We start from the raw sequence: 27,940 nt of genomic DNA, 5'->3' as shown, positions 1-27,940 counted from the left end.
AGAAAATGTGTGATTTCCCACAGATGTCAGTGGTTAAGTCCTTGCCCAGAAACGTCACAGTAACGGATCATGTTTTCTACAGGTCCATCCAGAGTGCCCGAGTTTGAGCATCGTGAGAAGAAAGGTAAAGGAAAGGAGTTCGGGGGTTTCCGTGAGCAGGGGGAGAAGCGCAGCCCCCCCAACGGTCAGAACCCCTGTCCGGGTAGCCGTAGCTGGAAGAACAGGTCCTCCAACCCTCGGCCTCGAAGCTCCAGCGCTGGACGCTGCCCCCGCCACCCCCGGGCACCGCAGCTCCAGACCTCAGCGCCAGCCGCCCCCGGTCCTGCAGCCAGCCGGAGGCGCCCGGCCGCGTTCCCACCCTCCTCCCCGAACTCACAGCCAGTCTCCTTCTTGATCTCCTCGAGCTCTTCGTCCCGCAGTAACGTGGAGGCCCGAGACCCCATCACCGAGCCGGAAGCTCCTCCGGGAGCGGGGCGCCAGAAGCGACGGCGGCGACCGGAGGGAGGGAGGGAAGGGAGGAAGGACCAGGGGTCAAGAAGGAAGAGGGCAGCGTTACCACTGCGGACCCGGGAAGGAACCCAGGGCTGGTGCGCGGAGGAGGGCGGCCCGGCAGGCGGCCAATCAGAAGCGAGGCTGCGCCCGGCGCAGCAGCAGACGTCGGCGCTCGCCGCCCCAGCCCTGAATGAATCAGCCCAGTGCCAGGTGGAGTCTCGCTCAAGACGGACCACGCCCCCCGGAACCGTGATGCAACCGGTCTTAAAAGGGCGATGCCACTCTGGCCCTAGTGACCGCAGTTAAAAGGGCAACGCCGGTGACTCACGGTTTTCATAACAAATTAACCTGCGGCAGGCGGCGTAGCCGAGCAGTTTCTCACAGAACTCACACTAGACATCCCACACGATGGCTGGCACGGCTTGCTCAGAGAAACAGTAAAAATAGAGAAAACGTCGCGTAGGGGGAACGCTAAGGTGCGTCTCCTGGGAACGGCATGCTGGGAGTTGCCCCTCCTCCTTTTTCCAGGCGTCGCTCTCCTTCCGGCCGCTGGGGACGCTCGGGAGCCGGCTTCGGGGCCTCCCACCGAGTGGCTCCTCGGCGAACCGCCGAGACTGTTCGTCCGGCGGGGCTGGCGCGGCTGAGCGCGCGGGTGCCCCGCGCTGCGTGCGTTTCTCCCGTCCTTCGATAACCGCCGCCGCGGGCTGGGAACTCGCCCAGAGTTCTTCCTTCACTGTCCCTCTCGTTTTAGCTCGGCGGAAGCTCGAGGAACTCACGGTTGGGCTGACATTGAGACAGGATTTCCCCAACTTCCTTCGGAAAAAAAAACCACACCACCTAACGGCAGAGGAGAGGGAATTCATAGCGTATGGGCCCCGCCTTTTACTTGAAATTTCTTCTGTTGCCTTAAAAATGAGGGAGTTGTCCGTTGTAGCCGTAACGGTATATTTTTGTTGTCTTGGAAACGTGTAAATGCCCCCGTTAAATTAGTGCAGCCTGTCCGATGAACCAGCTCTTTGCCTGAGGTTTTCATGCCTTTCCTGACGCCCCCTCTCTGCCCCGAGAGTGGTACCTGGGTGCGGAACTGATCTGAGACGGGGAGGAACCAAATCCTGACCGCTCAGCACTAGGGGCCTCGGCAAGCTCCCCAGGTCAACGGAGGGGACGAGTTTTAAGCTTTACCCAGGCTTGGCGGCTCAGCGTGAGACCGGTTCTAGTCTCACTGCGTTGTATTCGTGATTGATCTGCCCTGGGGCCTCGTGAAGACGTCTGCCTTCCCAGACAGTGTGACCTCTGATAACAGGAGCATCTTTTTGCCTTGCGAGTAGGGGTATGGGAGAAAAGCCTTGAGGTCTGCGACCTGAATGACCCTTTTCGGAGTCTGCCTTGAAGCCCCTCTGTAGATCCTGACGTTACCTTTTCCTTCGTACTCTTGAATCTTAACCGTAATCTTGAATCTTAACCGTTTGCAGCTGTCCTCAGTCAAAGCTTGCTTTGCTTTGTTAGTGTTTTTCTAATTTAACATGTCTTAAATGTCCTTATTGTCCAAGCCTTTATTTCTCATAAATCTTTTAAAAATGTAAATTATTTTTTGCCCCTGGTAAGGGCTGGTTTTTCTAGTGTTACGTCCTCTTGTTTTTCTCAAAATTCCCCGTTTGCCTGTTGGATTGACTTGAATACAGAAGCATTATTTTCTTAGGCACCCGGGTGGCTTGCTTGTGGTATGTTCTCTCTGGATGTACAACACTTGGGCTTGCCCTAGACTACACACATCCTCCACTAGGAGCCTGGTTTTAGTTCAGGTTCCATTACCTTCTAAATGTGTGACTTTGGGGAGGTGTCTTAAATCTTTAAGCCTCAGTTTCTACATCTGTAAATTATTTGTTGTAGGCAACAAATATTTGTGCAAGCACTTGCTAGACCTTAAAATATAAAAATATAGGTTATTGATGTAGCTAAAAATGCTATGTAACTTCTCATTTTCTTCCTAGTTAAATTAGGCCTTAATTATTTTGTCAGTGTTTTATAGCTAAAGTAAATTGCATAATTCATTGGTTGACTATTGCTGGTGTGGCAAAGGCAAGTAGCTTTTAAATTTAAACCGCCGTAGAGGAACATTTATCTAGGGTTCTAAATACAAGACTACCCCAAGTAAGAGGATTGTTCTAAACGATACTTTTAAAAAAAGCATTCATCTTTTAAATGACAGTATTACCCTAAAGAATATGCATATATACTATGACTGATAGTTATTTCTACAAGGTAAAGTTCTTTTCTTTGTATATTTCTTCATTGTTATCATTCTTTATAATGAGCATGCATCATCTTTATAAAAACAGTTGAATTTTACAAAACCAATGTATGGCACATGACTGGTTGGTGATACTACAGCAGTCCAGTCCCTGAGCTGCAGCCAGGGGTGGGTGGGATGACACTTGCAGTGACATGGCAGCTGGATTGGATAAAATGATATATGTATGTACCATTAAATAGCCTCTAAATGTTCTGCTGGTTCATTTAGCTAAGGAAGGAAAGGTGGTATTATCCCATTTTATAGACAAAGAAACCAAGCCTGCCTTGCCCCGAGTCTTATGGCTTTCAGTTTCCCAGGTATAAATTAGAGTCGGTACTTGCATGATCCTTTTCTCGTTATCACTCTAAAAAGATGAACAAAACTGAGTTACTCTCATATTTTTATTTTTCTTGTTGCTTGGGGGTATGGGGCAAGGGAAGATAGCCCCACTCTCCCCAAAATATTTAAAAAACCATAGATCTCTTTTATTTTCAAGTGTACGGATACTGAAAGAAGATTATTTGAAGACTGCTTTTGGAATCAAAAAGCATGGATCCCAGCAGTGACTACCATTTCCTCAATCAGATTTTGTGGAGAAGGGTGAAACTCACATTGGTTTGTGGTGTCTTTGAGGGAGTGCTCCAGCATGTGGACCCTAACAGGATTGTTGTCCTAAAGAAAGGTCTCATTTTATTTTGCATAATATTCTGCCTTTTAACAGATTAATAACTGGGTTTGGGTGTTGGCTCTATGCTCCATTAGCAGCTGGGAAGGAGGCATCACTCCTATTTTAGGGGAGGGGTAGGAGGAAGATTAGAATGCCCTTTTCCCTAGCAGAGCAACATGGCTGCTATACTAGCTTGTCCCCACTTTTATGCTTTTACTGAGGTGACAGCGGAAATTTTCAATATATAGAATTTTTTTTAACAGGGTACTTTTAAAACTTTCTCTCCATATGCACCTTGAAATTAAAAATCACTCTGTTAGATAGAATTGCTTTTGGCTTCAACAGACAAATTCACAAAGATAGTAAGGAGTTAATTTTTCTCATGCAGAAGGAAGTCCAGAGGTAGGCTGCTGAGGAATAGTGCAGAGGCTCAAAGATGCCAGGATGGACCAGGTATCTTGTGCTCCTGCTCTGCCACCTTAGTGATCATCTGTTATCCTCATGGTGACAAAGTAGCCGCTATACCTCGCAGCTTCAATTCCAGTTCATTGTAAAGAGCACAGCTCAGGAACAGCCAAATGGAAGAGATGCATAGGGCAAGTATGTAGAAAGGGGCTTGGAGTTTCCATGCCTTCTCTGGGCATACCACCTTCCTCGCTCCTCCACGTGTTCACCTTGAAGTTCCAAAATACAGTTTTTATTCAGCTAGAATATTGACTTGCTAGGGTTGTTGTTTTCCTGGCATGATAAGTTTTCAAGTTCACAATTCAAACATGTATAAATGGCCATTAAGAGATTAGTGTTATTGTTAAACCATACCATGAATTAAAATAGATTTGTGGACTAGGATTGTATTATACTAGGCTTTTGCAATATTAAGTCTTTCATTTATCATTTACTGATGGTTTTATATCCCAGGCACCATCTTAGGTACCAGGGATACAGATAAGAATAACATTGTCCCTGTTCTCCCAAATCTTAGTCTAGTAAGGAGACAGATAAGCAAGTAGAAAGATACACAGTAATGCAGTGTGATATCCTCCCTGGTAGATGGACGCACAGATGGTATGGAAACACAACGGTTCAGGTAATTTAGATCTGGGACTGGTAGAGGCTTCCCAAAGGAGGGATTGGTGATGGAACTTCATTTGGAGGAGTAGAGGGTAACTGGATAGGAGAAAAGGGGAAGTTGTTTTAAGTCAGTGGTTCTCAAATTTTATCTGTGCATCAGAATCACCTGGAAGACTTGTCAAAACATTGCTGGGCTCCCTCAGAGTTTCTCATTCTGAAGGTCTGGGGCGGGGCTCAAGTATTTGCATTTCTAACAAGTTTCTAGGAGCTGCTGATGCTGTGCTCGGAAGCACACTCGGCGAGACCCGTTGTTCTCAGCAGAAGTAGCAGCATGTGCAAAAATGTAGAGGCATGAAAACTTGCTGCGTTCAGATAACCTCAGTAAATTTCAGTATGAGGACGTGGTGAGAGAGAAGGCTGAGGGAGGCACCAGACAGATGAGAAGGACCTGACATATCATAGCATTTGGACAATTCTGAAAGCAATAAGGACCAACCTGAAAGATTTTTCAGTGGGAGGCATATATATTTTCAAGTTAGTTGCCTGAGATTTTTAATGCCGAGGAACCACACTCAGCTGTTAGACACAGATTCGCTTCCAGTGGCTTAAACAAATTAGGAGTGTGTTCTCTCGTATACAACAAGGCAGACATCCTGGGGCTACTAGGATGCTCCCCAAAGTTGGCAGGGATCCAGGATTCTTCATCTTTCTGCTCTGCCATCTTTAGTACATGGTGTCAAATCTCAGGGTGGAGGAGGAAGAAAGATGGCGGGTTGGGGGTGTGGGTATTCCTCGCTTCTGAGTCAGTTCCCTTAAAGAGATACCCTAAAAGTCCAGTAGACCACCATTCCCACTATCTTTGGGGAGACCGAACACGTTGCTAGTCTGAATAAATGGCACCGAGTAGACAACAATCAGTAAATGCCACGTGCTTGTTCAACAAAGCATTCAGTCCTGATCAAATGCCTTGGTGTATTTCTCTCTAGTCTTTAATTACACAGATTTATATAGTTGACTGAATGAATAGGTGATCTTTGACTCAGTCAGAATTAATATATATTCATTCAGTGGACAAGTAAGGGTAAAACTCAATTATTTTGGATTGCTAAGATGTGCAAATATACAGCTGCTGTGAGTATTTCCATCTGAAAAAAGGACACTGTACTGTAGACATGGCGTCTAAATTTTTCATAACTCCTCTACCTGTTCGCAGAAGAGCCAGGAGTTGGATTATTGTCCCTGACAATATTTTTGAGCATGTAGCATGGTATGAACAGTGTGGTCTCTGGAAGTAGTCAGCTATTTTACATTTTTTTTCTGGTGTTAGGTGGAGTAAAAATCACTTATTTTTAATTAACACTAGGAAATATAATAAGTAGTATAGTCCTTAGCCCCAAGGGCCTCAGAATATTCTTGGGAGAAGTTTAAATCCAGTGTACTACTGTCACCCTTTTAGTTACTATTGGAACGTTCTGGGGTTCCCTCTGTTCTCTATGCTACTTGTTTCAAGGATATTGCTTTGTAAGTTTTTACTGACTTCATTTCTTGGAGAAAATAGTTTGGTGATTTTTATAAAACTCAGACTTGGGCACTTTGGAGAGGCATCGTATTTTCTTACAGTTTTCAGGAATATTATTTTTTATTAACCTAATGAATTGTTTTCTATAACAGTGAAGAATGTGGAGACTGGTAGAAGTGTCCCAGGAGTGAAGATGTTTTTTGGGCATGAGATTGTGAATGGTGAGAGTTTCATGTTTCCTGAACCCTGGTATTGGGATTTACAGTAGTAATAAATTCACTGCTCTGCCTCATTCCAATTTTTTTTTAAAAAAGATATTACCTTTAATATAGCATTTATGAACTCTTAAAGTTGGTATTTGAGAATTGACCCTTATCTTACTATGTTGGTAGAGACTATGAGCAGAACAGTCTTAGAGAATTTTAATCATCTTGCTTATACTATGTTAAAACTGCTACAATGTTTGGGTGCTTATGACTAGAGTCAGCCAGCAAGCAGAGTGAGGAGGCTGAACAGAAAGGAATGGTCTTGTTCAGAAAGCGAGTTTACCACTACAGGCTCCCATTACATTCATAGTCCCTCGTCTGAAACCTCGGGGTCAAATGTTTCAGAATCCAGATTGTTCTGGACTTGTGGAAAACCCAACACACGGTATATACTGTTCATATTATATAACACCTCAAGCTAGGCAGCACTCTGTAATAAAACACATTTATACAGAGAAAGGGTGGATAATCATATTAAGTGGAATAGAATAGGACTGTAAATAGAATGTCAATTAAGGTTTTGCTGCCAAAAAATTTTTGGTTTTCAGACCTTTCTAGATTTTGGAAATGCAAATTTCCAAAATTTGCCTTGTTCTTTCTGCCAGTTTCAAAAGCCATTTAATGAGAGTAGGGCCAGTTGTTTGCCTAAAAGAATAGATATAGAACCTCATCTGGTCAGTGGGCTTCAAGCCAAATGGGCTAAGAGGAAAGGGTTGGGAGCAAGAACTATTCTGGCCTTCAAGAACTCAAAAGCAGAAAGCCCTCCAAGGAAGAGTAAAGATCAGTAAGGGAGTGAGAGATCTGGGACTTCGTAGAGCTGTGCATTTCTTACCATTGGGGCCGATATGAGGAAAGGAAAGGAAAGGACTCCTATCAAAGAGAGAGTACTGCTGCTTGAAAGATTACTGTTTTTGACAGAAGTAGAATTTAGGGATAGATGAAAATTTCACCAAATTAGTGATTTCTGATCCAGACCCAGTTCAAGGCAGACAAGTCCAGACAGCTATCTAACTACTTTCTCACTGAGTACGTTATGGTAAACATTCTGTCCCTTGAACACCTTTTATAACGGTGGTGATGGTGGTAGTGGTAGTAGTGCGATTTTTAATTGTGTTCTATTAGTCTTTGCAGAGGAGCAGAGCTCTGGACTGGCACAAAGCTAGGCTGTGGATGGATTTGTAAAGAGAAGTGAAGGAATCACTACTGCCATCTCCCTACTCAGGAGAGGGCTGACCACTGACTAGCTTTGTGATCTGTACACATGGATTTCATCTAAATTCTTTCTCAGAACTTGGCCTTTGTTCATAATTTTTAGGCTCAAAAGATGGCCTTCCCCTTCTTTGCCCTGTGACTCAATCAGCCATGGAGAGGACTCCCTGAAAAGCACCTTGAATAAGAATTATCAAGATGAAGGATAATAATTGACTCATTAGTGAGTGTTTTTAGTGAATTTCACTTTCTCTGCCTCAGACTCAATACTTCTAGATGGTGCAGAGAAAAGAGACATTTGACATATAGTGTCCCTGAGAGGCTTTTTCCCTGAAGTACCTCAGTATATTTAATTGAATCTAAGATGCCATTAATTATAAGGGACACTGTTACTTTTCCCACGCTAAGACAGAAAAGAAAACCCTGCCGATTAAATTGTCATGTGCATTTATTGTAAATTACATTCAATTTCAGAGCTGTTCAAAATGCATCTTAGAATCAATGACACACAATATTTCCCTACATTCCCTGCACTGCTACATTAAAAATAAATGGTTTCAGAGTCTCCGTGGAATGTTTTTCTCATATCTTTTTTGATTTTCAATCCAGCTTTTATTACCCTGAAATATTAATGTTCCAGCCTGTAAGAGTGAAAGGGACAGATCTGTAAATTATTTCAAAGAGATGCCCCAAGCAGTACATAGTGTAAGGGAAGGTGCATTAGGATGAAAATAGGAAAGAAGAAATATCTCTAGAACCAATCTGCATGACCACACAGGTGCCCTGGAACAAAAAGTGTAAAGGGAAAAATGTACCGAGGTTCCTAATCCTGCTGAATGACAAAGAAAGTTACATAGGGAAATAATGTTAGGAGTCTTCACAACCTAAGTGTCTGTCAATAGACGATTGGATAAAGCAGTGGTATATATATACACAATGGGATATTACTCAGCCATAATAAAGAATGAACTCTTACCGTTTGTGGCAATATGGATGGACCTAGAAGGTACTATGCTTTGTGAAATAAGTCACACAGAGACATGCATATGATTTCACAGAGACATATGATTTCATTTATATGTGCAATCTAAAAAAATAAACAAAACAGAAACTCATAGATACAAAGAACCAACTGATGGTTGCCAGATGGGAAGGGAGTTGGGAGAATGGGGGAAAAAGATGAAGGGATTAAGAAGTTACAAAATAGTCACAGGGATGTAAAGTACAGCATAGGGAATATAGTCCATATTATAATAACTGTATAGTGTCAGGTGGGTACTTATTGGGGTGCTCACTTTGTAAGTTATATCAATTTCTATATACCTATATACCTGAAATTAATATAATATTAGACACCAGCTGTAATTGAAAAATGAATAACAATTAAAAAATATAATAGGAGTCTTCAGTACTTGGGATAGTCTTTTCTGCTCTATTATTGCTGGCCAATGAAAGCCCCTATGTACAAACATTTCATGTTACTGTTTGTGGTGCACAAACTGTGGGTTGGGACAGATGGTGATTAATTTATTTCAGATTGGAAAGTCTGTTGGGGATCATTTTTTTTTTCAATTTTGCAGTGGAGCTACTGGATGAAGTGGAACAAAGTACAGTGAGAGAATCGGCATCTTCTGTTAGGTATGCTGGAATCATTTCTTAATTATGATGTTATCCAAATGTACACGTTAAGAGTAGAAAGCCTTAACTCTAATTGACTTGGCTGGGTAATTCCTAAAATGGCCTAAAGTAATAGAAATGAGAAGAAATTGATGTTTTCTTCCATCTTTAGATGGTATCAATGCAAGCAGTGGATGAATGGATCCTCTAGGAAACGGAGGTCCAGAGTTCTTAACATTCATGTGTGGCAAAATCTGTGTGTGGCGTTCGCAACAAAGAACAATTCACCTGAGTATTGTTTTTTGTAAACATAGTCTAAATACAGAAAGAACCAGGGTGGATAAAATGAAAAATGAAGACCTACATGTATGTGAGCCTCCTTCTCCTGCCTCTGAAGCACCAACCACTTCTCCGCTGAATGACCTCAAGTACAGCCCGTCAGGTGAGTACTGGGCTTTCCATTGTGGTTCAGAATTCTTCAGAGTTGGCCTAACCCTGAGCCACGGTCCTATAGGGAATGATCAGCTAGGCCATTGCTTCTAGGCTCTGATTAAAATAAAACATCATGATTCATTTGCCTATTTAATGTTCAAGGGCACACTATGTCCAGACGTTAGAGATACCAAAGTGTGTGGTATCCATGCCTTCATTGAGCTCGTGTAGGAAACGGACACTAAATAATTAAATAAGATAAATTAGTATAATACATAGTATGCTAGTGCAAATGCTATGGAGCAAATAAATAGAAGAGAAGAAGCCTGTGGAGAGGGTGGTTTTACAATTTAGGGCATCTAGGACAGGCCTCACAGAAATGGTAACATTTGAATGGGTCAGAACTGTATGGATATCTGTGGGAAATGTGTTTTAGGCAGAAAAAAGAAATGCACAGGTCCCGAAACAGGAACATGTTAGGATATTAACATACAGCAAGGAGAGTAGTAGGAGATGAAGTGGAGTCAGTGGGTCATAGAGGACTTTGTAGGTCGTTGCAAGGACTTTGGCTTTTATTCTGAAGTGAGAAGAGAAGCCACTGGAGTATTTTTTTGGATGTATCATTTCCCTAATGGCTAAGGACATTGAGGAACTTTTCATGTGCTCATTTGCCATCTAGATATCCTTGGTGAAATGTCTTCGTATCTTTTGCTCATTTTCTTATTGGATTATTATTGTTCAGTGTTGGGAATTCTTTATATATTTTGGATACAAGTCTTTTCTCAGATAATTGCTTTGCAATATTTTCTGAGTCTGTGGTTTGGCATTTATTTCATTTTCTTAAAGTATCTCTCAAAGAGTAGACCTTTTTAGTTTTAATAAAGTACATTTTTTCCATTTTTTTCTTGGATTATGCTTTTGATGTCATATCTAAGAAAGATTTTTTCTAACTCAGAGTCACAAAGATTTTCTCCTGTGTTTTCTTCTAGATGTTTCAAAGTTTCAGATTTTACATTTAGGTCTATGATCCATTTTTAGTTAATTTTTGGATATGATATGAGGTATGGATCAAAGTTCTTTTTTCTGGGGGGGTGGCATTGGATATCCAATTGTTCCAGCACCATTTATTGAAAAGACTATGTATTCTCCACTCAGTTACATTTGTACCTTTGTCAAAAATCAGTTGTCCATATATGTATAGGTTTATTTCTGGACACTATTCTGTTACATTTGTCTATTTTTCTGTCTTTACAGCAATAATAGATTGTTTCGTTTACTGTTGATTTATACTTGGAATCAGGTGGTTTTAGTTCTCACAGTTTGTTCTTTTTCAAAGTTGTTTTGGCTATTCTATGTTTTTTGCATTTCCCTATAAACTTTAGAATCAGCTTGTTAATTGTTACAAAAAAAAAAAAGCCTGCTAGAATTTTTACTGGGGATTGCACTGAATTGATAGATCAGTTTGGGGAATATTGGCATCTTAACCATATTGAGTATTCCGATCCATTAACCCGATATATCTCTCCATTTCTTTAGATCTTTTATTTCTCAGCAATATTGTGTAGTTCTCAGCATATGTCTTCCACATCTTTTGCCATATTTATCCCAAAGTATTTCATATTTTTAAACTATTGTAAATGGTATTTTTTAAAAACTTCTATTTCCCAGTGGAGAGATTTGAGCAGAAAAGTAACCTAATCTGACTTCTGTTTTAACAGGATCACTCTGGATGTTGTATAGGTACTGAAAGGAGGGCCAGGGTAAAAGCATGAATATCCATTGGGAGGCTATTGAAATCATTGTAAGATGAGTGGGTGCGGTGGGGCTTGGACCCTAGTGGTGGCAATATGGTTAGATAAGAAGTAGTCAAATTCTGGATGTGTGTTTTGGTGGAGCATACACGATGTACTGACAGATTAGTTGTGGGTGTGAAAGAAAAAGGAATCAAGGATGACTTCAGGGGTTTGAACCTGAGCAGCCTGAAGTATGGAGTTACTTTTAAACTGAGATGGGAAAGACGATGGGTGGAAAAGGTTTTGGGGAGTTGATTAGTTTAGTGTAGGTCAACCTAAGTTTGAATGTAAGCATAGAGATGAGGAGAGAGGTCTAAGATGGAGCTACAAATTCAAGAGTCAGGCTATAGATGATACTTCAAGCCTTGAGACCAGATGAGCTAGATCACTAAGAGAGTGAGTATGGATAGAAAAGAGAAAAATACGTGGACTGTGTCCTGTGCCACTCCCAAGTGTCAGAGGTTGGGAGATGAAGAACTATATGTTATGCTATAGCTGTAATGTTTGAAATTGTATAATTAAAAAAATAAACTTTAAGGACCCAGAGAATTTTAAAAGTGTGGACATTGGCCCATCTCCAGTACTGATTTATTTTAAACTTATTTTTTTCCTATGAACATGCTTTTAAAAAGTGTGTGTATTGAGATATTCAAGACAAACCCATGAGGAGGAAAACATTACTAGATTATCACAGGAAATGAGTCAATCATCCAATTCATAAGGTTATCATTGGTGGGGCTTTTGTTTCTTCTCAGTTGACAAACAGGATACTAATAGTGTTTTCTGTGTGTGGGCTGATGCAGGTGATAATGAAAGAACATCAGACATTTGAGTTGTAATAGTGTAGGAGTTTATGAATATGGCTAAAATTCCTGGGAAGGTTCTTCTATTGCCGAGAAAAACAAATAGATCTAATACCCTCATTCTCCTGCAGGGGAAGAGGAGGTGACATACACAGTCATTGATCAGTTCCAGCAGAAATTCGGTGCCGCTGTAAGTATTGCCCCCAATCAGCCCAGTATTGTCCGCCTATTGGCATCATGTCTACATCTCACAAATTTCTCTCTCCTTATGAGATCATTGATGGTTTCTCTAATAATTGAACAAAATATTTGAGGCCTATTCTATGCCAGGCATTGTTCTGAAGTCTGGGGTAAAACAATACTCAAGACAAAGTTGCAGCCCTCAAGGAGCTATCATTTTAATGCAAGAAAACAAACAAATAATTGTATATCAGCTGGTGACAAGTGCTATGATGAAAAATAAAGTGTGGTATGGTAAATCAAGTGACAGGGAGTTCCTATTTTATATAGAGGAGACAGAGAAAACCTCTGTGAAGAGGTGACTATAACACAGATCTGAAAGAAGGGAGCTAGACATGTGGCTATCCAGGTAAAGAACTTAAAGAAGGTATAATTGGGAAGTGCAAAGGCCCTGGGGCTGAAGCACACTTGGCCGCCGTGTGAAGGAACAGCAGGGAGGTCAGTGTGGCAGGACACAGGGAAGAAGAGTGATAGGAAATGAAAGGGGACGACGGGACAGATCAGGGAGGGTGTTTAGACATTATAAGGATTTTGAATTTGACTTGAGTGAGATGGACAGCCACTGACACTTTTAGAGGAGAGTTAGAAATTCTTATATTTTTAAAAAGATCACTCTAGATGCTCTATTTAGGCAATTTCTCTATAATCATTTATTAATATGAGACCTGGCAGTATTAATTATTCAGTCTAGGGTACAGTTCACAGGTGGACTTCAGAGGAATCAGTAGGCTTTCTGTTTGGACCTAAGCTTATGTTCATGGGTGCATTTTTAAAGGGAGAGTTAGCTTTCAACAGATTCTTTTTTAAAAAAACAGTGTTTTTGAGATATAATTCACATGCCATAAAATTTACCAGTTTAAGATGGACAGTTCTCTGGCTTTTAGCTTAGTCACAGTTATATATCCATCACCACCATGAATTTTAGAACATTTTCAGTACAATCCAAAGAAACCCCCTACTCCTTTGCCATCACCGCTAACCTCTCCCCAGTCCCCCAGCTCCTGGCCACTACTAAACTATTTTCTGCATCTATGGATTTGCCTAGGACATTTCATATAAATGGGATCATGCAATATGTAGTCATTTGTGACTGGCTTTTTTGCTTAACATAAACATTTTCAAGGTTCATCTATATCAGTATTTCACTTATTTTTATTGCCAAGTATTCCTTGGTATGGATATACCACAATTCATTTATCCTTTCACCATTTGATGGACATTTGGGTTATTTCTACTTTTTGGCTATTATGCATACCGCTGCTATGAACGTTCATGTACAAGTTTTTGTGTGGGCATATGTTTTCAACTCTCTTGGATAGATACCTGGGAGTAGAATTGCTAGGTCATATAGTAATTCTATATTTAATTTTTTGAGGATTGGTCATACTGTTTTCCAAAACTGCTTTTACATTTTACATTTTCCAAAGCTGCTTTTACATTCCCACCAGCAGGATATGAGGGTTCCAGTTTTACCACATTCTTACCAACACGTGTTGTTATCTGTCATTTTGATTATAGCCATCCTACTGTTGTAAAACGGTATCTCATTGTGGTTTTGATATGCATTTCCCTGATAGCTAATAACGTTGAGCATCTTTTCATGTGCTTATTGGTTCTTTGTATATCTTCTTCAGAGCAATATCTATTCTTTTGCCCATTTTTAGATTAAGTTATAAGAATTCTTTATATATCAACAGATTCTTTAAAGGGTCCGTGACAACAATAAGAAAAAAACAGGATAAGAACTTTTGCTTTGGAAATTCAAAGAGGTAGTTGGAAATTCTTATCAATAGGGAAATACAGCTTTCGTTCCTAGTTCTGCAGCCTTCTTGTTAACTGAGGATGGAACTGAAATTCAGTTCCCTTTTTCCATCAGTAATTAAACATACCCAGAAAGTAGAACACTTTATGTTCTCTGAAGGAAGATATTGTGTTACTATCACTCATATTCTTGAGTAATTTACTTACCTGTAAAATGGGGAGAATCTTGTATCATATGGATATTTTTATAGATTAAGGATCTTGGAATTATATAATGTTTTGAAATTGGATAAGATTATAGATAATCAAAGGACCAGCATGTATTCCAGGAATATCACTGTTTCAGTTTCGAGTAACTTAATGAATCCAAGACTTTAAGAGACCTGTTGAGTCCTTATTTCTCTGATTCTGAACAGTAGATGCTGTGAGACTCCACCACTTTGTGAGTTCCCTTCAGGTCCGGTAAATTGCCCTGTGTTTGGGCGCTGTTCTTTGCATGAGGAATCAGGTCATAAAGACTTGAAATCATTTGATGTAGCATCAGTGGTGACAAAAGCTACCTGAGTTTTCAACTCTTCTTAGCATTTGGGATGTGAATGATTTATTTTCCAGTTGTAGAATAATTTTACAAAAAAAAGAGGATCAGAAGTGTTCAGTGTGATGTGTGTGTATGTGTGTGAGAAGCAGACTGTTGTTTTGGATTAGTCAGATGCTATGAGTTTAAAAAATAGGATCCACTTTGTGTATTACTATCCATTTTACTTGTGCTATTCATGATGTCATAATTACATAATTAATTCCTGGGGAATTTAATTTTCTTCCTTTTCTTACCAGATGCTCCATATCAAGAAGCAGAGTGTCCTGAGTGTGGCAGCAGAAGGAGCTAATGTGTGTCGTCATGGGAAATTATGTTGGCTTCAGGTAAAAGATAGGTTTTTGAAAACATTTTTGTAGATTCACTGGTTGAGTTTATTTTAATTGTCTTCTTTATGTCACCCCAGTGTCACTGTCATATAACTTGTTTATTTGCTTTCACTCTCTTAGAACTCAGTTTATTTTTTTCAAAAGAAAAGAGCTTCTGTCTCTTTCTAATTCACTGTTATAGTCATCATTACTGTCTCACAGTCTCTACTTGAGATCTTTCCCAGCTCTGTTCTCTCTTGTTAGATACATGAAAAGTTTCTCCTCTTTCCTTTGGTTGGTAGCATTCCACAGCAGAGTTCTGCCACATCATTTTTATTTTCTTGGACCTGGGAGATGTCAGGTGTGGGTTCCCATTGTATCAAAAGACGTGGCTGTTTCATCTACTATATAGAAACCAGCAGAGAGAATCAAGGAAAATGAAGAAACAAAGGAATATGTTCCAAACGAAAGAACAAGATAAAACCTTAGGAAAAAAAACACACCTTAATGAAACAGATAAGTAATTTACCTGATAAAGAGTTCAAAGTAATGGTCATACAGAGGCTCACTGAACAGGGGAGAAGAATGGATGAACACAGTAAGAACTTTAACAAAGAGATGGATAATATAAGAAAGTACCAAATAGAAGTCACAGGGCTAAAGAATACAGTAACTAAAATGAAAACTATACTAGAGGTGGGGTTCAATAGCAGACAAGACGAAGCAAAAGAAAGAATCAATCAACTCAAAGACAAGGCAGTGAAACTCAACCAAACAGAGCAGCAAAAAGAAAACAAAATGAAAAAAAACAAAGAGCGCTTAATGGTCTTTTGGGAGTTCACAGCCTACACTCCTTGAAAACAGCTCTGTAGGCCACGAAATGTGTGCCAAACCTGAAGCCTGCCCCTCAGGCTGAAGTTCCAAGACAAGTATCAAGACCTTCTTAACAGAAAAACCGGGAAGTGTGTCCCAGTTTACTGTTTGCAGCCCTGGGGGTGGTAGCCTGCCAAGAATTGTCTCTAGGGTTGCCACAATTCCATGGGGACCCAGGAATGCAAGCCATCACCCTCTAGCCCCTAGAGGCAGGTGATCAAGGGGCATCCCCTGGGCAGAAGCCACAAAAACTGGGCACCAGACACAAAAAATACACAGACACCTACTTTTAATATGTTGAAATGTTTCTATTTCTTCTTTTCTAGTAACATGCTTATTGTTCTCTCTTTATTCATCAGTTTTACGAATTATCTATTAACTTTTATTGTGATGAATAAAGATTTTGCTCCCTTAGAGCACCCATGCCTCCCTGGATCCTCCCAATTTAGTTATATACCCAGTTTTGGTTAAGACAAGAGTCAGGCTGTATGTGATTATAACTGTACCTATTGTTCCCTGCTGAGCCAAATAAGATTGTTTCTTTTCTTGCACAACTTGTTTTCCATAGAATTGATAATTGCCTCATCTTAGTAGCTTTGTTTTCTTTGCACCTGTGACTAAGCCTTCCCATACCTTCCCCTCAGCGTAGTTTTTCCACACGCTTACCTCTGTCCTGCTAAACTGCATTGCAGTTTTTGTCTTGAAACCGTCTTCCCTGGAGCCTTCTACCCTCCTGTTCGAATCAAGCTGTTGTTCTCAAGGCTGCAAGCTGCAAGGGAAGAGTTCTGGAGGCTCACAAGTCAGTGTGCAGACTGTCATTTTCCAGTCCATGACCTAAGCCTCCTCTATGTTTCATATTCCCAACAATAGAGCCTCTCTGGTTGGATATATCCAGGGAATACATCTCTGTCCTCTGTGGGAGTGGAGGGGAATGGGTGCAGATAACGTGGAGGCTTCCTTCTCCTCCAGGCCCCCAACCCCATTTCCAACTCCTCATTTTTCTTAGTGTCTGGCACATTTAATCCTTTAACCCTTATTTATTTATTTAATTTATTTTTGTTTGTTTCTTTGTTCTGTTTTGTTTTCCCTAATCTGTTTCCTTTCTGTCAGCATTTGCCACTGATTTTCTTTAAATTAGTTAAATATTTAATCTTCATCTGTGGCCAGATATTTTCAGATATAATAATATGTCTTGAGATGAAGGTAGCAGATATTTGTTGAGAATCATACAATTTTTATATCCTTTGGCCCACTTCTTAGGGCCACTTCTAGACATCTATCCTAAATAATTCAAAATATGAAGACAAAAATATGTGAGAGCCTATTCATCTTTGAATGGCATCCTTTGTAATGGTGAAAAATCAGAAACCACTTACATAGTTCATAATAGGAAATGTTCTAGTACATTTCATAACTCTTATGTGGCTGCCAAAAAATTGATGACAGGTGCAATATAGAAAAATATTTGGAAGTTTATGAATGGAAAAAGCAGGATATAGATTTGAATGCATATTATTAAAGCCATGTACATTTTTTGCATATGAAAAACTGGGAGGAGTATTGAATGGCATGCCTTGATTCGCTGAAGAAGTGTGTATCAGCCATCCATATGCCTGGCTCTTTCTAGTTGTTGCACGTATAGTGGTGAATCTGACATAATCTTTTCCCTCATAGAGCTTACAGTATAGCAGATAATTACTTTCTAAATGTTTAGTGTCTGTTCAATTTTTTAAAAATATTTTATTGGGAAAGGGAACAGGACTTTATTGGTGAACAGTGTGTATTTCCAGGACTTTTTTCCAAGTCAAGTTGTTGTCCTTTCAATCTTAGTTGTGGAGAGTACGGTTCAGCTTCAAGTTGTCCTTTCAGTCTTAGTTGTGGAGGGCGCAGCTCAGCTCCAGGTCCAGTTGCCGTTGCTAGTTGCAGGAGGCGCAGCCCACCATCCCTTGTGGGAGTCAAACCGGCAACTTTGTGGTTGAGAGAACGCATTCCAACCAACTGAGCCATCCGGGAGGCAGCTCAGCTCAAAGTGCCGTGTTCAATTTTAGTTGCCGTGTTCAATTTTAGTTGCAGGGGGTGCTGCCCACCATCCCTTGTGGGATTTGAGGAATTGAACTGGCAACCTTGTGGTTGAGAGCCCACTGGCCCATGTGGGAATCGAACCCGCAGCCCTCGGAGTTAGGAGCACTGAGCTCTAACCGCCTGAACCACCGGGCCAGCCCTGTTCAATTTTTATAACTAAAGAAATGGGGGGAAAGAGCAGGGATTGACTGTTTTAGGTGTCAGATTCCAGTAAACATCATGAAGGTTCTGAGAATGTGCCAGGTAGATCCGGTCATTCTAGCTGTAGCAATAGTTAGCTCCTGAAATGACAAAGATGGCGTCAGATTTCAGGTGGCTGACCCCCTACTCCATTTGGATCTTTTTTCTTTTTGCCTTCCTCTGTCTGACTCAGTAGATTATCCAGCTGTACTGCCTTTGTGACTTTTATGATCAGAAATAATCTAGAATTCTTATAATTGTACAAAGTTGATCTATACAGCAGTATTTTACATCCTACCATTTGTGCCCACATATTTGTTGCCTGTTTTATATCGCTGGTGGGTAGGGATCTTCTCTTATGAGTAATTTTGTATAGTACCTAACACAATCATTGTGGAACTCAGAAAAATAAAATAGTATTTTGTGTTATTAACAATGAAATGCTGTTCATTCCCCTTAAACCTGTAATCCCTGGGGCATTAGAATGTCATAAGTAAGACTGGTAAAACATTAAAGTTGGGACGATAAAAAGTGAAAGGCTAAATCACCAGCTTGTCTGTTTCTTTCCTTTTGAAAATCACAACGATAAAAAAAAAAAAAAAAAAAAAAAAAAAAAAAAAAAAAAAATCACAACGATAGTGTCTTTTTTCTTTTTAAGATGGATGCAAACCCATTTTCCCTAAGAATCATTGAGTGCCTGTTTACTTTGAAAGTGAGAATGCTAAATATTTTATCACATGTTCTTTCTTGATCCTCAGATCCCCTTTCCTAGTTCTTGTCCTATAACATGTGTGTCTCTGGATGGTCTATTATAGGTGGCCACAAATAGTCGAGTTTATTTATTTGATATTTTCCTTCTGGGAAGTCGTGCTTTCAACAATGGACTTCAGATGGTATTAGAAGACAAAAGAATTTTGAAGGTGAGTGTGTAAATTGATTCCTCTGCTAGTAAAATTAGCAACCATGTTCTGATTACTCTGTCTCTACCTTCTGATTCCTTAGGTTATCCACGATTGTCGTTGGCTTTCTGATTGTCTCTCTCATCAGTATGGAATTTTGCTGAATAATATCTTCGACACACAGGTACATGCAAGGAAACACTGGATTCAATCCAGTGTACACAGCTCCTGTAGAAAATGGGCTTCATCTGATGAGTGGTAGAAAGTCTTTTTGTGTTTGTGCCCCATTCCTGCCCACTTCTCATGTAAGAGGTTTGTACAATATGTGAGAACACTTGGTAAACTGTAAAAGCACTTCAGAAAAGGTACTCAAAAGTACTTAGGATTTCCCCCCCTCATTTTGCTCCAGAATTTGTCAAATAAGAAGCAAGCTCCATACTGTATAACATTCAGAAACTTGAACAATTTGAGGGTAATTCAGAAGTGTGACATGGGACACTAATGTGAGGTGACTAATCACATCTCTGCCTTTGCCACATACGTGTCAGTCAAGGTTAGTGGCTAGTTGACATCTAGCTCAGGGATGTACGTTGTCCTAGAGTTGCCCCCAAAGCCTCTTACGGCCCCAAGTAGCCTGAAGATATATGATTTTTCTCTTCTCTAGAAGACCCTAGAGATCTGTGGACTTCACCAGCTCTTAGAGTTGACTTTGCTGTGAGAGCAGTAAAACCACTCGTTTTCACTATGTTTTCTTGGGGTTCTTCTTGGTTTATGCCAGTGAAAGGGAGATCTTGTGTATATAAGCCTAAAGCCTTTGGAGAGGGATTAAAATAATGAGTTGGCCAATTATTTTTGAATAGAAATTCCTAAAAGTTCAATTTCATGTTATTATTTGTAGTTCAAGTCTGCTCTTTATGTGTCTGATCTTAATGAACTTGATGCCACTTCTCTTGTTTACATGATCCTTTGGGCCTTCTTTCGGGATCTTTCACTGTGTAGAGATGGCTTCTGTGCTTACTCCAAAATGTAAGAGAATTGCTCTTTGTTTCCTTGAGGCCATCAGGCTCCTTGATTAGACCGCATATGTATTGTGTAATGAAGACATTGGCATATCTTTCCATATTTTTCTTTTCAGACTTTCACAGTGCAAGAAGCAGGAATTGAGAGTTTTTCCAATTTGTTTTCCTTTACTACGGTGTATTAGTTTCCTGGAACAAATCACCACAAATTTAGTGGCTTAAAACAACATAAATTTACTCTCCTGTAGATCTGGAAATCCGAAGTCTGAAATCATTTATACTGGACTAAAGTCAGGGTGTCAGCAGGGCTCATTTCTTCTGGAGACGCTGCAGGGAGAATCTGTTTGCTTGCTTTCGTCACCTGTATTCTTTGGCTTGTGCTTCTTTCATCTTCCAAGTGCTTAACTCCAATCTCTGCTGCCATCATCATATCACCTTCTCCTCTGACTGGAGTAAAATCTCCCTCTGCCTCCCTCTTATAAGAACACTTGTGATTACATTTAGGGCCTACCCTCACAATTCATGATAATCTTCCCATCTCAAGATCCTTAATATAATCACAGCTGCTAAGTCCATTTTGCCATATAAAATAACATTCGTAGGTTCCAGGAATTAGGGGTTGGCTATCTTTGGGGGCCATTATATAGCCTTCTACACACACATAATTATTCCAATTCTTAAGAAAAATAATTTTTGAATTTTATCTGCCTTTCCCCATTCCCCAGACACCAAAGAGTAATAAATAACAATAAGGCAGGCAAATTAAAGAATTGGAAAAGAAAGTAGACAGGGACACATTAAAGTTGGGTGATCCTTTTTCTTTTTCCTTTTTTTCCCCCTAATTTTTCAGAATAAGTTGACTGAACAACTTTAAATTTTCTGATGGCATTGTCTGTCATGTGGCTCCTTGGGAAAAATGGTATTTAAAGACACTTTTCTAAATACATTTCTGCCAGGAGATAAATTGCTGTTATGTATTCTACAGACTGGTCTGTTTGTCTTTTTTTAATGCTACAGGTGGCAGATGTCCTTCAATTTTCCATGGAAACAGGTGGCTTTCTTCCAAACTGCGTCAGCACTTTACAGGAAAGTTTAATAAGACACCTTAAAGTAGCCCCTAAATATCTCTCCTTTCTGGAAGAGAGACAGCAGCTGATTCATGTGAGTATTAAAGGATAGCCCATATGGCATTAATTTTTTAAAGTGTTTTCTGAGTGGGATGATCAGCATAATCTATAGAGAAATGATAGCAGCCATATAAGTTTATGAGCATTTCCAAAATCTTAGTTGTTCAGAATGGGAACAGTTTGTGGTCTCAAGTGGATAAGAGCCAAGATCCAGATTTGTTGTTTCTGAAATAAATTTTTAAGTTGAGACAAGGAGGGATTATGTTGAGAATTTGAACTAAGGCGATGGAGCAAAAATTATCCCAATTATTTCTCCCAAAGTAAGGTAGTTTTTCTTTATCTCCTGATAGTCTTGCATGTGAATTTGGGTCATGACCATATTGACTACAATTTTGGCCAGATAAGCAAGTTTGCTGCCTCCAGTTTTAAATGAGAAGTCCTGATATTTCTCTCTCTTTTTTTTTCTCTCTCTCTCCCTGTCTCCCCTGAATATTTACACACACACACACACACACACAGTACACCCACACAAAGTGTGTGCGTTCTCAGAAGGCTAGCCAAAGTGTGAAAGTAGAAGGTAATAATTGAAGAAATGGCAGTAATAGTATTTTAAGTAAAGCAACACTTAAATAAACAGTTATCATCTTTAAGGTTTTGCTTACTATTCAGAGAAAATTGTTCTGGTGTTTCTAGGAAAATCCAGAAGTGTGGTTTACACGACCTCTTTCACCCTCCTTACTAAAAATTTTGGCTTTGGAAGCCACCTACCTGCTACCCCTTCGCCTGGTCCTCCTGGATGAGATGATGTCTGACCTAACCACCCTGGTGGACGGGTACCTCAACGCCTACCGAGACGGGTCTGCAGACCAGCTGGGAGGCATAGAGGTAGGTGCAGCCCCCTGGGGCTGTGTCTTGAGAACTTCCACTTTTGCCTTATTCCTCTTGGAGAGCACAGCAATACCCACTCTTCACAGCTGCAGCAAATTTCATGAGGCTGACTCTGCGGTAAATATTCTTGAAGGGACTAGAGTTTGGGCTTACCCCATCTCCTTGAGCTCGTTTTCACAATATTAAATTATGTTTCCAATAAGTATTTCTGTCAAGAATGAGTAAATTTAAGATTTCGTTAGTTAACCTTTTCGTAAAGATTATTTTAAATTAAAACATAGCTGACATATATTTGTATTAGTTTCAGGTGTACATCATAGTTATTCAACAGTACCCACCTAGTTCTATACAGTGCTGCTTACTACATTATTGATTTTACGCCCATACTAAAGAAGTGATCACCATAATAAATCCAGCAACCATCTGACACTCATTAGTTACTTTTATAAAACCAGCATACTATAAGAAAACGATATTTATGAGTTGGGAATTGATGCCCTAAGGCCAAATCTGACCCATGGCCAATTTTTGTACAGCTCACTAGCTAAGAATGGTTTTTTTTATAATTTTAAAAAATAATAATAAGGAAGAGAAGGAGAAGGAAGAAAAAGTATGCAGCAAAATTTTGTGAGTTTGAGACTCACAAAATATTTACTAAAATATTTACTATTTGGTTCCTTACATAAAGAGTTTGCAGGCTGCCGGTATAAACCATTCTCACTTCAGAATACTGATGCAGAATCCTAAATAAAATACTAGCATTTTGGGTACAAACCACTCTTAGATATATTATACTTTTCTTTTAATGTGTCACTGGATTCTAGTTGCAAACATAGTTCAATGTTAGGAAATTCTCCATCTTACTAGAGCCAAGAAAGTCTTATGATTACCTCCTAAATGCTGAAAAAAAGTATTTTACAACTTTTTGTATTTTGCTCTCACTGTTTAACAAAAAAAGAACAACATAAAAATCCTTGCATACCTTGTTCAATTAAAGAATTTTAATATTTTTTATCATTGTAAAACCCAGGACAATTTTATAACTTTTTTGTATTTTGCTCTCACTGTTTAATGTTGGAAAAAATTAAATTTTTCTGTTTACATTAGTGATTAAAGTTGGAATAGATACTTTAACTTGAGAAAACATGTATCTCAAGTAAGAAGACTACATAATATTTGATTGGAAACACTAAAAACATTCCCATTAAAATCAAGAGAAAAATTTTAAATGGTGACTATCACCATTACTTTAATATTTTTGAAGCTATTAGCCAATGGAATTCTTTTTGAAGATGAATTATAAAAGTTGAACAGGAGGAATCAGAATTATGATATTCCTATGATACAACTAAAAACTGAAGAGAATCAACTGAAAAAGACAACCACAAACAAAAAGACAATTTAGTAAAATGGGTACAAATATAACATAAAAATTAATAGCTTTCCTATTCCATATACACAGCTGGAAAATATAATGGAAGACATCAATTTATAATTCCGTGTTTTCCCGAAAATAAGACCTAGCTGGACAATAAGTTTTAATGTATCTTTTGGAGCAAAAATTAGTATAAGACCTGGTCATATATTATATAATTTATATAACACCGGGTATTATAGTAAAATAAGACCAAGTCTTATATTAATTTTTGCTCCAAAAGACGCATTAGAGCTGATTGTCCAGCTAGGTCTTATTTTCAGGGAAGCACGGTTGTAGCAAAAAGATTACTTAGAAATAAGTCTAACAAGAAATGTGGAATATAGAGATGAAGAAAACATTAAAATATTACTGAATGACATAAAAGAGAACTTGAATGGGAACACTATGTATTTTTAGCTATCAAAATTAACTTTTGAATTTAGCTCTATTCCAAGAAAAATATTAACACCAGTATTATTTTGGCAAACTGTGATTATAGAGTTTATAGAGATCAATAAACATAAATAAGTCCTGTCAACTATTAAAACATGTTATAAATCTACATTAAATAAAACAGTTTGTGACTGGTGTAGTGTAGGCAGATCAGTGGAACAGAGTAGAGAACTCAGAAATAGATCCAATATATATCTGCCAGTATGGTTGTGATAAAGTAGAATTTCCCATCAAGGAGAAAAAGATAATTATTAAGGAAAAGGCCTTAGACAATTGACTGACTATTGTGCAGGAGGAGAAGCACAGCTGCTGCTAGATTGCTGTCTCTTTCATTACACCAAAACAACCCCTATGAATCAAGTATTTATGTAAAAAGTGGAATCATAAAATTATTGGAAAAAAACAAAAGAAAATGATCTCACAGTAGGGAATGCTTTTCACCTCCCCAACTTTACTGAGGAATAATTGACAAAATTAATTGTATATATTTAAAGGTACACCTTGTTGGTACACATGCATTTGTGGAATGATTACCAAGATCAAGATAATTAATATATCCTTCACCTCACAGTTAGGCGTAACTTTTTGTGTGTGTGGTGAGAATGCTTAAGACCTACTCTCAGCAACTTGCAAGTATACAGTATCCAATTATTAACTATAGTAACCATGCTGTACATTATATCCTCAGAACTTATTCTTATAACTGAAAGTTTGTACCCTTTGACTTACATCTTACCATTTCCCTCTTTCCCCAACCTCTGATAATTACCACTCTGTTCTGTTTCTATAAAATCAGCTTTTTAAAAAAGACTCCACATATAAGTGGTATCATACAGCATCTGTCTTTCTATGTCTGGCTTATTTCACTTAGCATGCCCTCCAAGTTTACCATGTTATCACAAATGGCATAATTTCCTTATTTTTATGGCTGAAAATGATACTCCACATCTTCTTAATCCATTCATCCCTTGATGGACACTTAGGTTGTTTCCATATTTTCACTATCGTGACTAACGCAATGTAAATGGAAGTGCCTATATCCCTTTAAGACAGTGATTTCATTTCCTTTGGATTTGGTAGTTCTATTTTTAATTTCTTTGAGGAAATGCCATACTGTTTTCCATAATAGCTGTACCAATTTATATCCCACCAACACTGCATAAGAGTTCCCTTTACTTCAGATCTTTGCCAACACTTGTTATCTCATCTTTTTGATAATAGCCACCCTAACAGTTGTGAATGATATCTCATTGTGGTTTTGATTAGCATGTGCCTGATGATTAGTGTTGTCCAGCATCTTTTCACCTATTGGCCATTTGAATGTCTTCTTTAGAAAAATGTCTATTTAAGTCCTTTGCTTATTTTTGTAATTGGATTATGTATTTGCTCTATCGCTATTGACTTGTATGAGGGAATGACTTTCTATGCAACACAAAGATAACTTAGAACTCTTAAAGGATTAATAAATTTGACTTTCATATTTTTGTATGGTGAAAATACTGTGTACAAAATCAAAAGGCAAGCAACCTAGGAAAAATTGTCTCATGTAACAAAGAGGACATTTTCTTAATGTATTTATTATTGTTGTATTTATGTATTCACAGATGAAAAGGGAGACTTACTTTTTACTGTATAATCTTGATACACACACGCACACTATACACAAAACTAGATTCAAAATATTTACTTGAAAAATAGTACTACTATAATTGCAGACACTAGAGGGTGCTATGAGAACACATTTGAATATCATCTCGCTTGCCAAATACTGTTAAGTATAGCAGAAGTGATTTTAAGGAGCATATTCAGAAGTTTAGTTATAGTAGACTTGTGTTCATTTTCTTTTCTTAGCCTGCATGTATGGAGCTTCCAGGGGAACTGCTTCAACTCAAGGACTTCCAGAAGCAGCGCAGAGAGAGAGCTGTAAAAGAATACAGGATGAATGCAAAGGGACTCCTACTAAGGACAGAGCTATGTCCAAAGAAATCAGTGACAGAAACAGCAGGGAAAGAGGGAAAAGTAAGAGGTTTCTTACTTTGTGAAAATTCTAGGCTAAGTAAAGCTCCGAGTTTTACATCTTATGGGAATGTAAATTTTCTGAAAGAACAAGCTAGCAGTAAACAAACTACAAATCCTCCACAGTTACCTCCCATAAAGGAAGGAGCCAATGCGGATTCCAGTAACAAAGTCATTTGCCCTGAGTCAGAAGGGTCGGAGGACCCGAAAAGAAATAAAAAAGGACACCTTCAGATACCCAAAAAGGAGTTTCAGACAAGTTTGTCTTTGAAAGAGGAGATAGAAAAGTTACTGATGGTGGAAAACAAAGAAGATTTAAAATGCACCCAACAAGATATTTCAGTGTCTCCTTCCCTTTCTCAGGAAACCAGAGTGTCTCCAAGTGACAACTTGCATCCTTTTAGAAAAGCTGTGCTTTCTACACTTCCTCCCTGTCCAGCCTTGGAGAGGATTCCTGGATAAATCCGTGTTCATTTCTACCTTAGAGATTGGCAATTTCTTGTTGAGGCCACAGAGGTGATTCATTTCCCCTGCCATCAGGGCCTTCCTCAGTGCTTAAGCTTCTCAAGTTGTAAATTTACTTATGCCTCAGTCATGGGCTTCGGGGAAAATTGTATCCTCTTGCTTAAATTCCTGGAATTTGATTAAGATAGGAATGAATAAGTTAAATAATAGACGAAGTAAATTTTCTGATTAGGTCACTGGGTAGAAATGTTCCCAGTGGCCAGAGTGAATTATTTCTCATAATTTGGATTTAGAGGATTTAAAGAAGGGAAAATCTTTGGTCTCAGTATCTGAAAGAATCTATACTTTTAAAATTTGGTTGTGTTTTGGTTTGAAGGGGTTTGGTAAAACTCTTAGTCATAAGTTTAAAAATAATCGGTACCTGACTACTTTATTAATACTCTTTTGCTTTTTAAAATATTAACTTTAATTTGTCAATTATTCTTCAATAAAGTTGAAAAATATTAACTTTGTTGTTGAATGTTTTATCTGTCTTATGTCATAGATAAACAGTAGTTAATGTTACTATAGGAATCAGTATCCCAGTTTTAATTTTTTTTAGTTCGTTTACTTTTAGAAGATTTTGGCCATTTTTCTGGCAAAGGAAGGGCTTCTTTTTAGTATGTCTATTATGTAAACTTGAAGTTTGATTCCACTCTATTTGCCTGGAGTTGGTATACTTTCTTAGGGTCAGAGGAAGGCAGCTTGTACAGAGCCTTTTTTTTATTTTAAATACTTTCAAGTTTCTCACCATTTTTTGTGTACAATAACCAATAAACCTGTTTTGTCATTAGGTTATCTCTTTCCTTAATTGGGTCAGGGTAGGAATAAATTGGAGTTATGTCTGGATTTCTGGGTTTAGAGTTTTGAAATCTGTCATTTGACTTTTACGGGACTCCATTACTGATCGCACTGAGAGGAAACACAGGGACAGCCTGTGATTAGGAACTTCCTCGTCTGCACCAGCTGATTCTATTGCGAGCTGCACTGGAAGGAGAGCTGTGCGCTTCCAAACCCCAGAGCCCAGATCCATTCTAAGGTTAAGATGATGATGACAGGCCCAAGAGCAGATGGCTCAGCCCTGCGTTTGCTGCATCTCACTTTGCCCATAGTTTAGAAGGTCACTTGGGGCCAGGGTGGTTTCTGGTTCATCTTGGGTGAATGCATCTTCAGGTTGAGCCCAGAATGTGGTTAATCTAAGTTTACTCTGGTAAGATCATGAATTCCTGTAAAATTCCTGGCATCGATTTAACTTTATGGAACCATGCAGTTACCCCACACAACATATATACGTACGGGCTACAGAAAAAAAATGTAATCTTCATATTTAAAGAAAGGATTCTTCTTCCATTTTGTACGTTTTGTGTACTTAAAAAGAACAACAGGACTGCATTGGACCTTCGCTGTGCCGTTAAA

At 39.0% G+C, this 27,940-nt stretch overlaps 2 protein-coding genes across 4 annotated transcripts in view; one reads left to right on the top strand and one right to left on the bottom strand.

Moving 5' to 3' along the window:
- CHP1 (calcineurin like EF-hand protein 1) overlaps nt 1-828 on the bottom strand; it is a 34,334-nt gene extending 33,506 nt beyond the window's left edge. The window contains exon 1 of the mRNA XM_081048807.1: nt 377-828. Within this exon, the coding sequence (XP_080904933.1) occupies nt 377-443 (67 nt within the window). The 5' untranslated portion in view covers nt 444-828. The remainder of the gene's footprint in view (nt 1-376) is intronic.
- EXD1 (exonuclease 3'-5' domain containing 1) lies at nt 821-27,321 on the top strand. Of its 3 annotated transcripts, none has more exons than XM_081048806.1 (12): nt 821-968; nt 3,282-3,467; nt 6,195-6,263; nt 9,098-9,155; nt 9,449-9,576; nt 12,294-12,352; nt 14,998-15,084; nt 19,017-19,121; nt 19,204-19,284; nt 21,137-21,280; nt 21,940-22,131; nt 25,856-27,321. In XM_081048806.1, the coding sequence occupies exons 2-12, from the start codon at nt 3,335-3,337 to the stop codon at nt 26,480-26,482; spliced, it is 1,683 nt and encodes a 560-aa protein (XP_080904932.1). In that variant the 5' UTR covers nt 821-968; nt 3,282-3,334; the 3' UTR covers nt 26,483-27,321. The 3 variants fall into 3 exon arrangements, with proteins under 3 accessions (XP_080904932.1, XP_080904931.1, XP_080904930.1); XM_081048805.1 differs by lacking the exon at nt 821-968 and adding an exon at nt 1,011-1,822; XM_081048804.1 differs by lacking the exon at nt 821-968 and adding an exon at nt 1,082-1,358.
- The last annotated feature ends 619 nt before the right edge of the window (nt 27,322-27,940 follow it).

Source organism: Rhinolophus hipposideros, assembly GCF_964194185.1.
Source record: "Rhinolophus hipposideros genome assembly, chromosome: 5".
In the NCBI taxonomy this organism is placed as follows: Eukaryota; Metazoa; Chordata; class Mammalia; order Chiroptera; family Rhinolophidae; genus Rhinolophus; species Rhinolophus hipposideros.
This window is presented reverse-complemented; position numbering and strand designations above follow the sequence as displayed.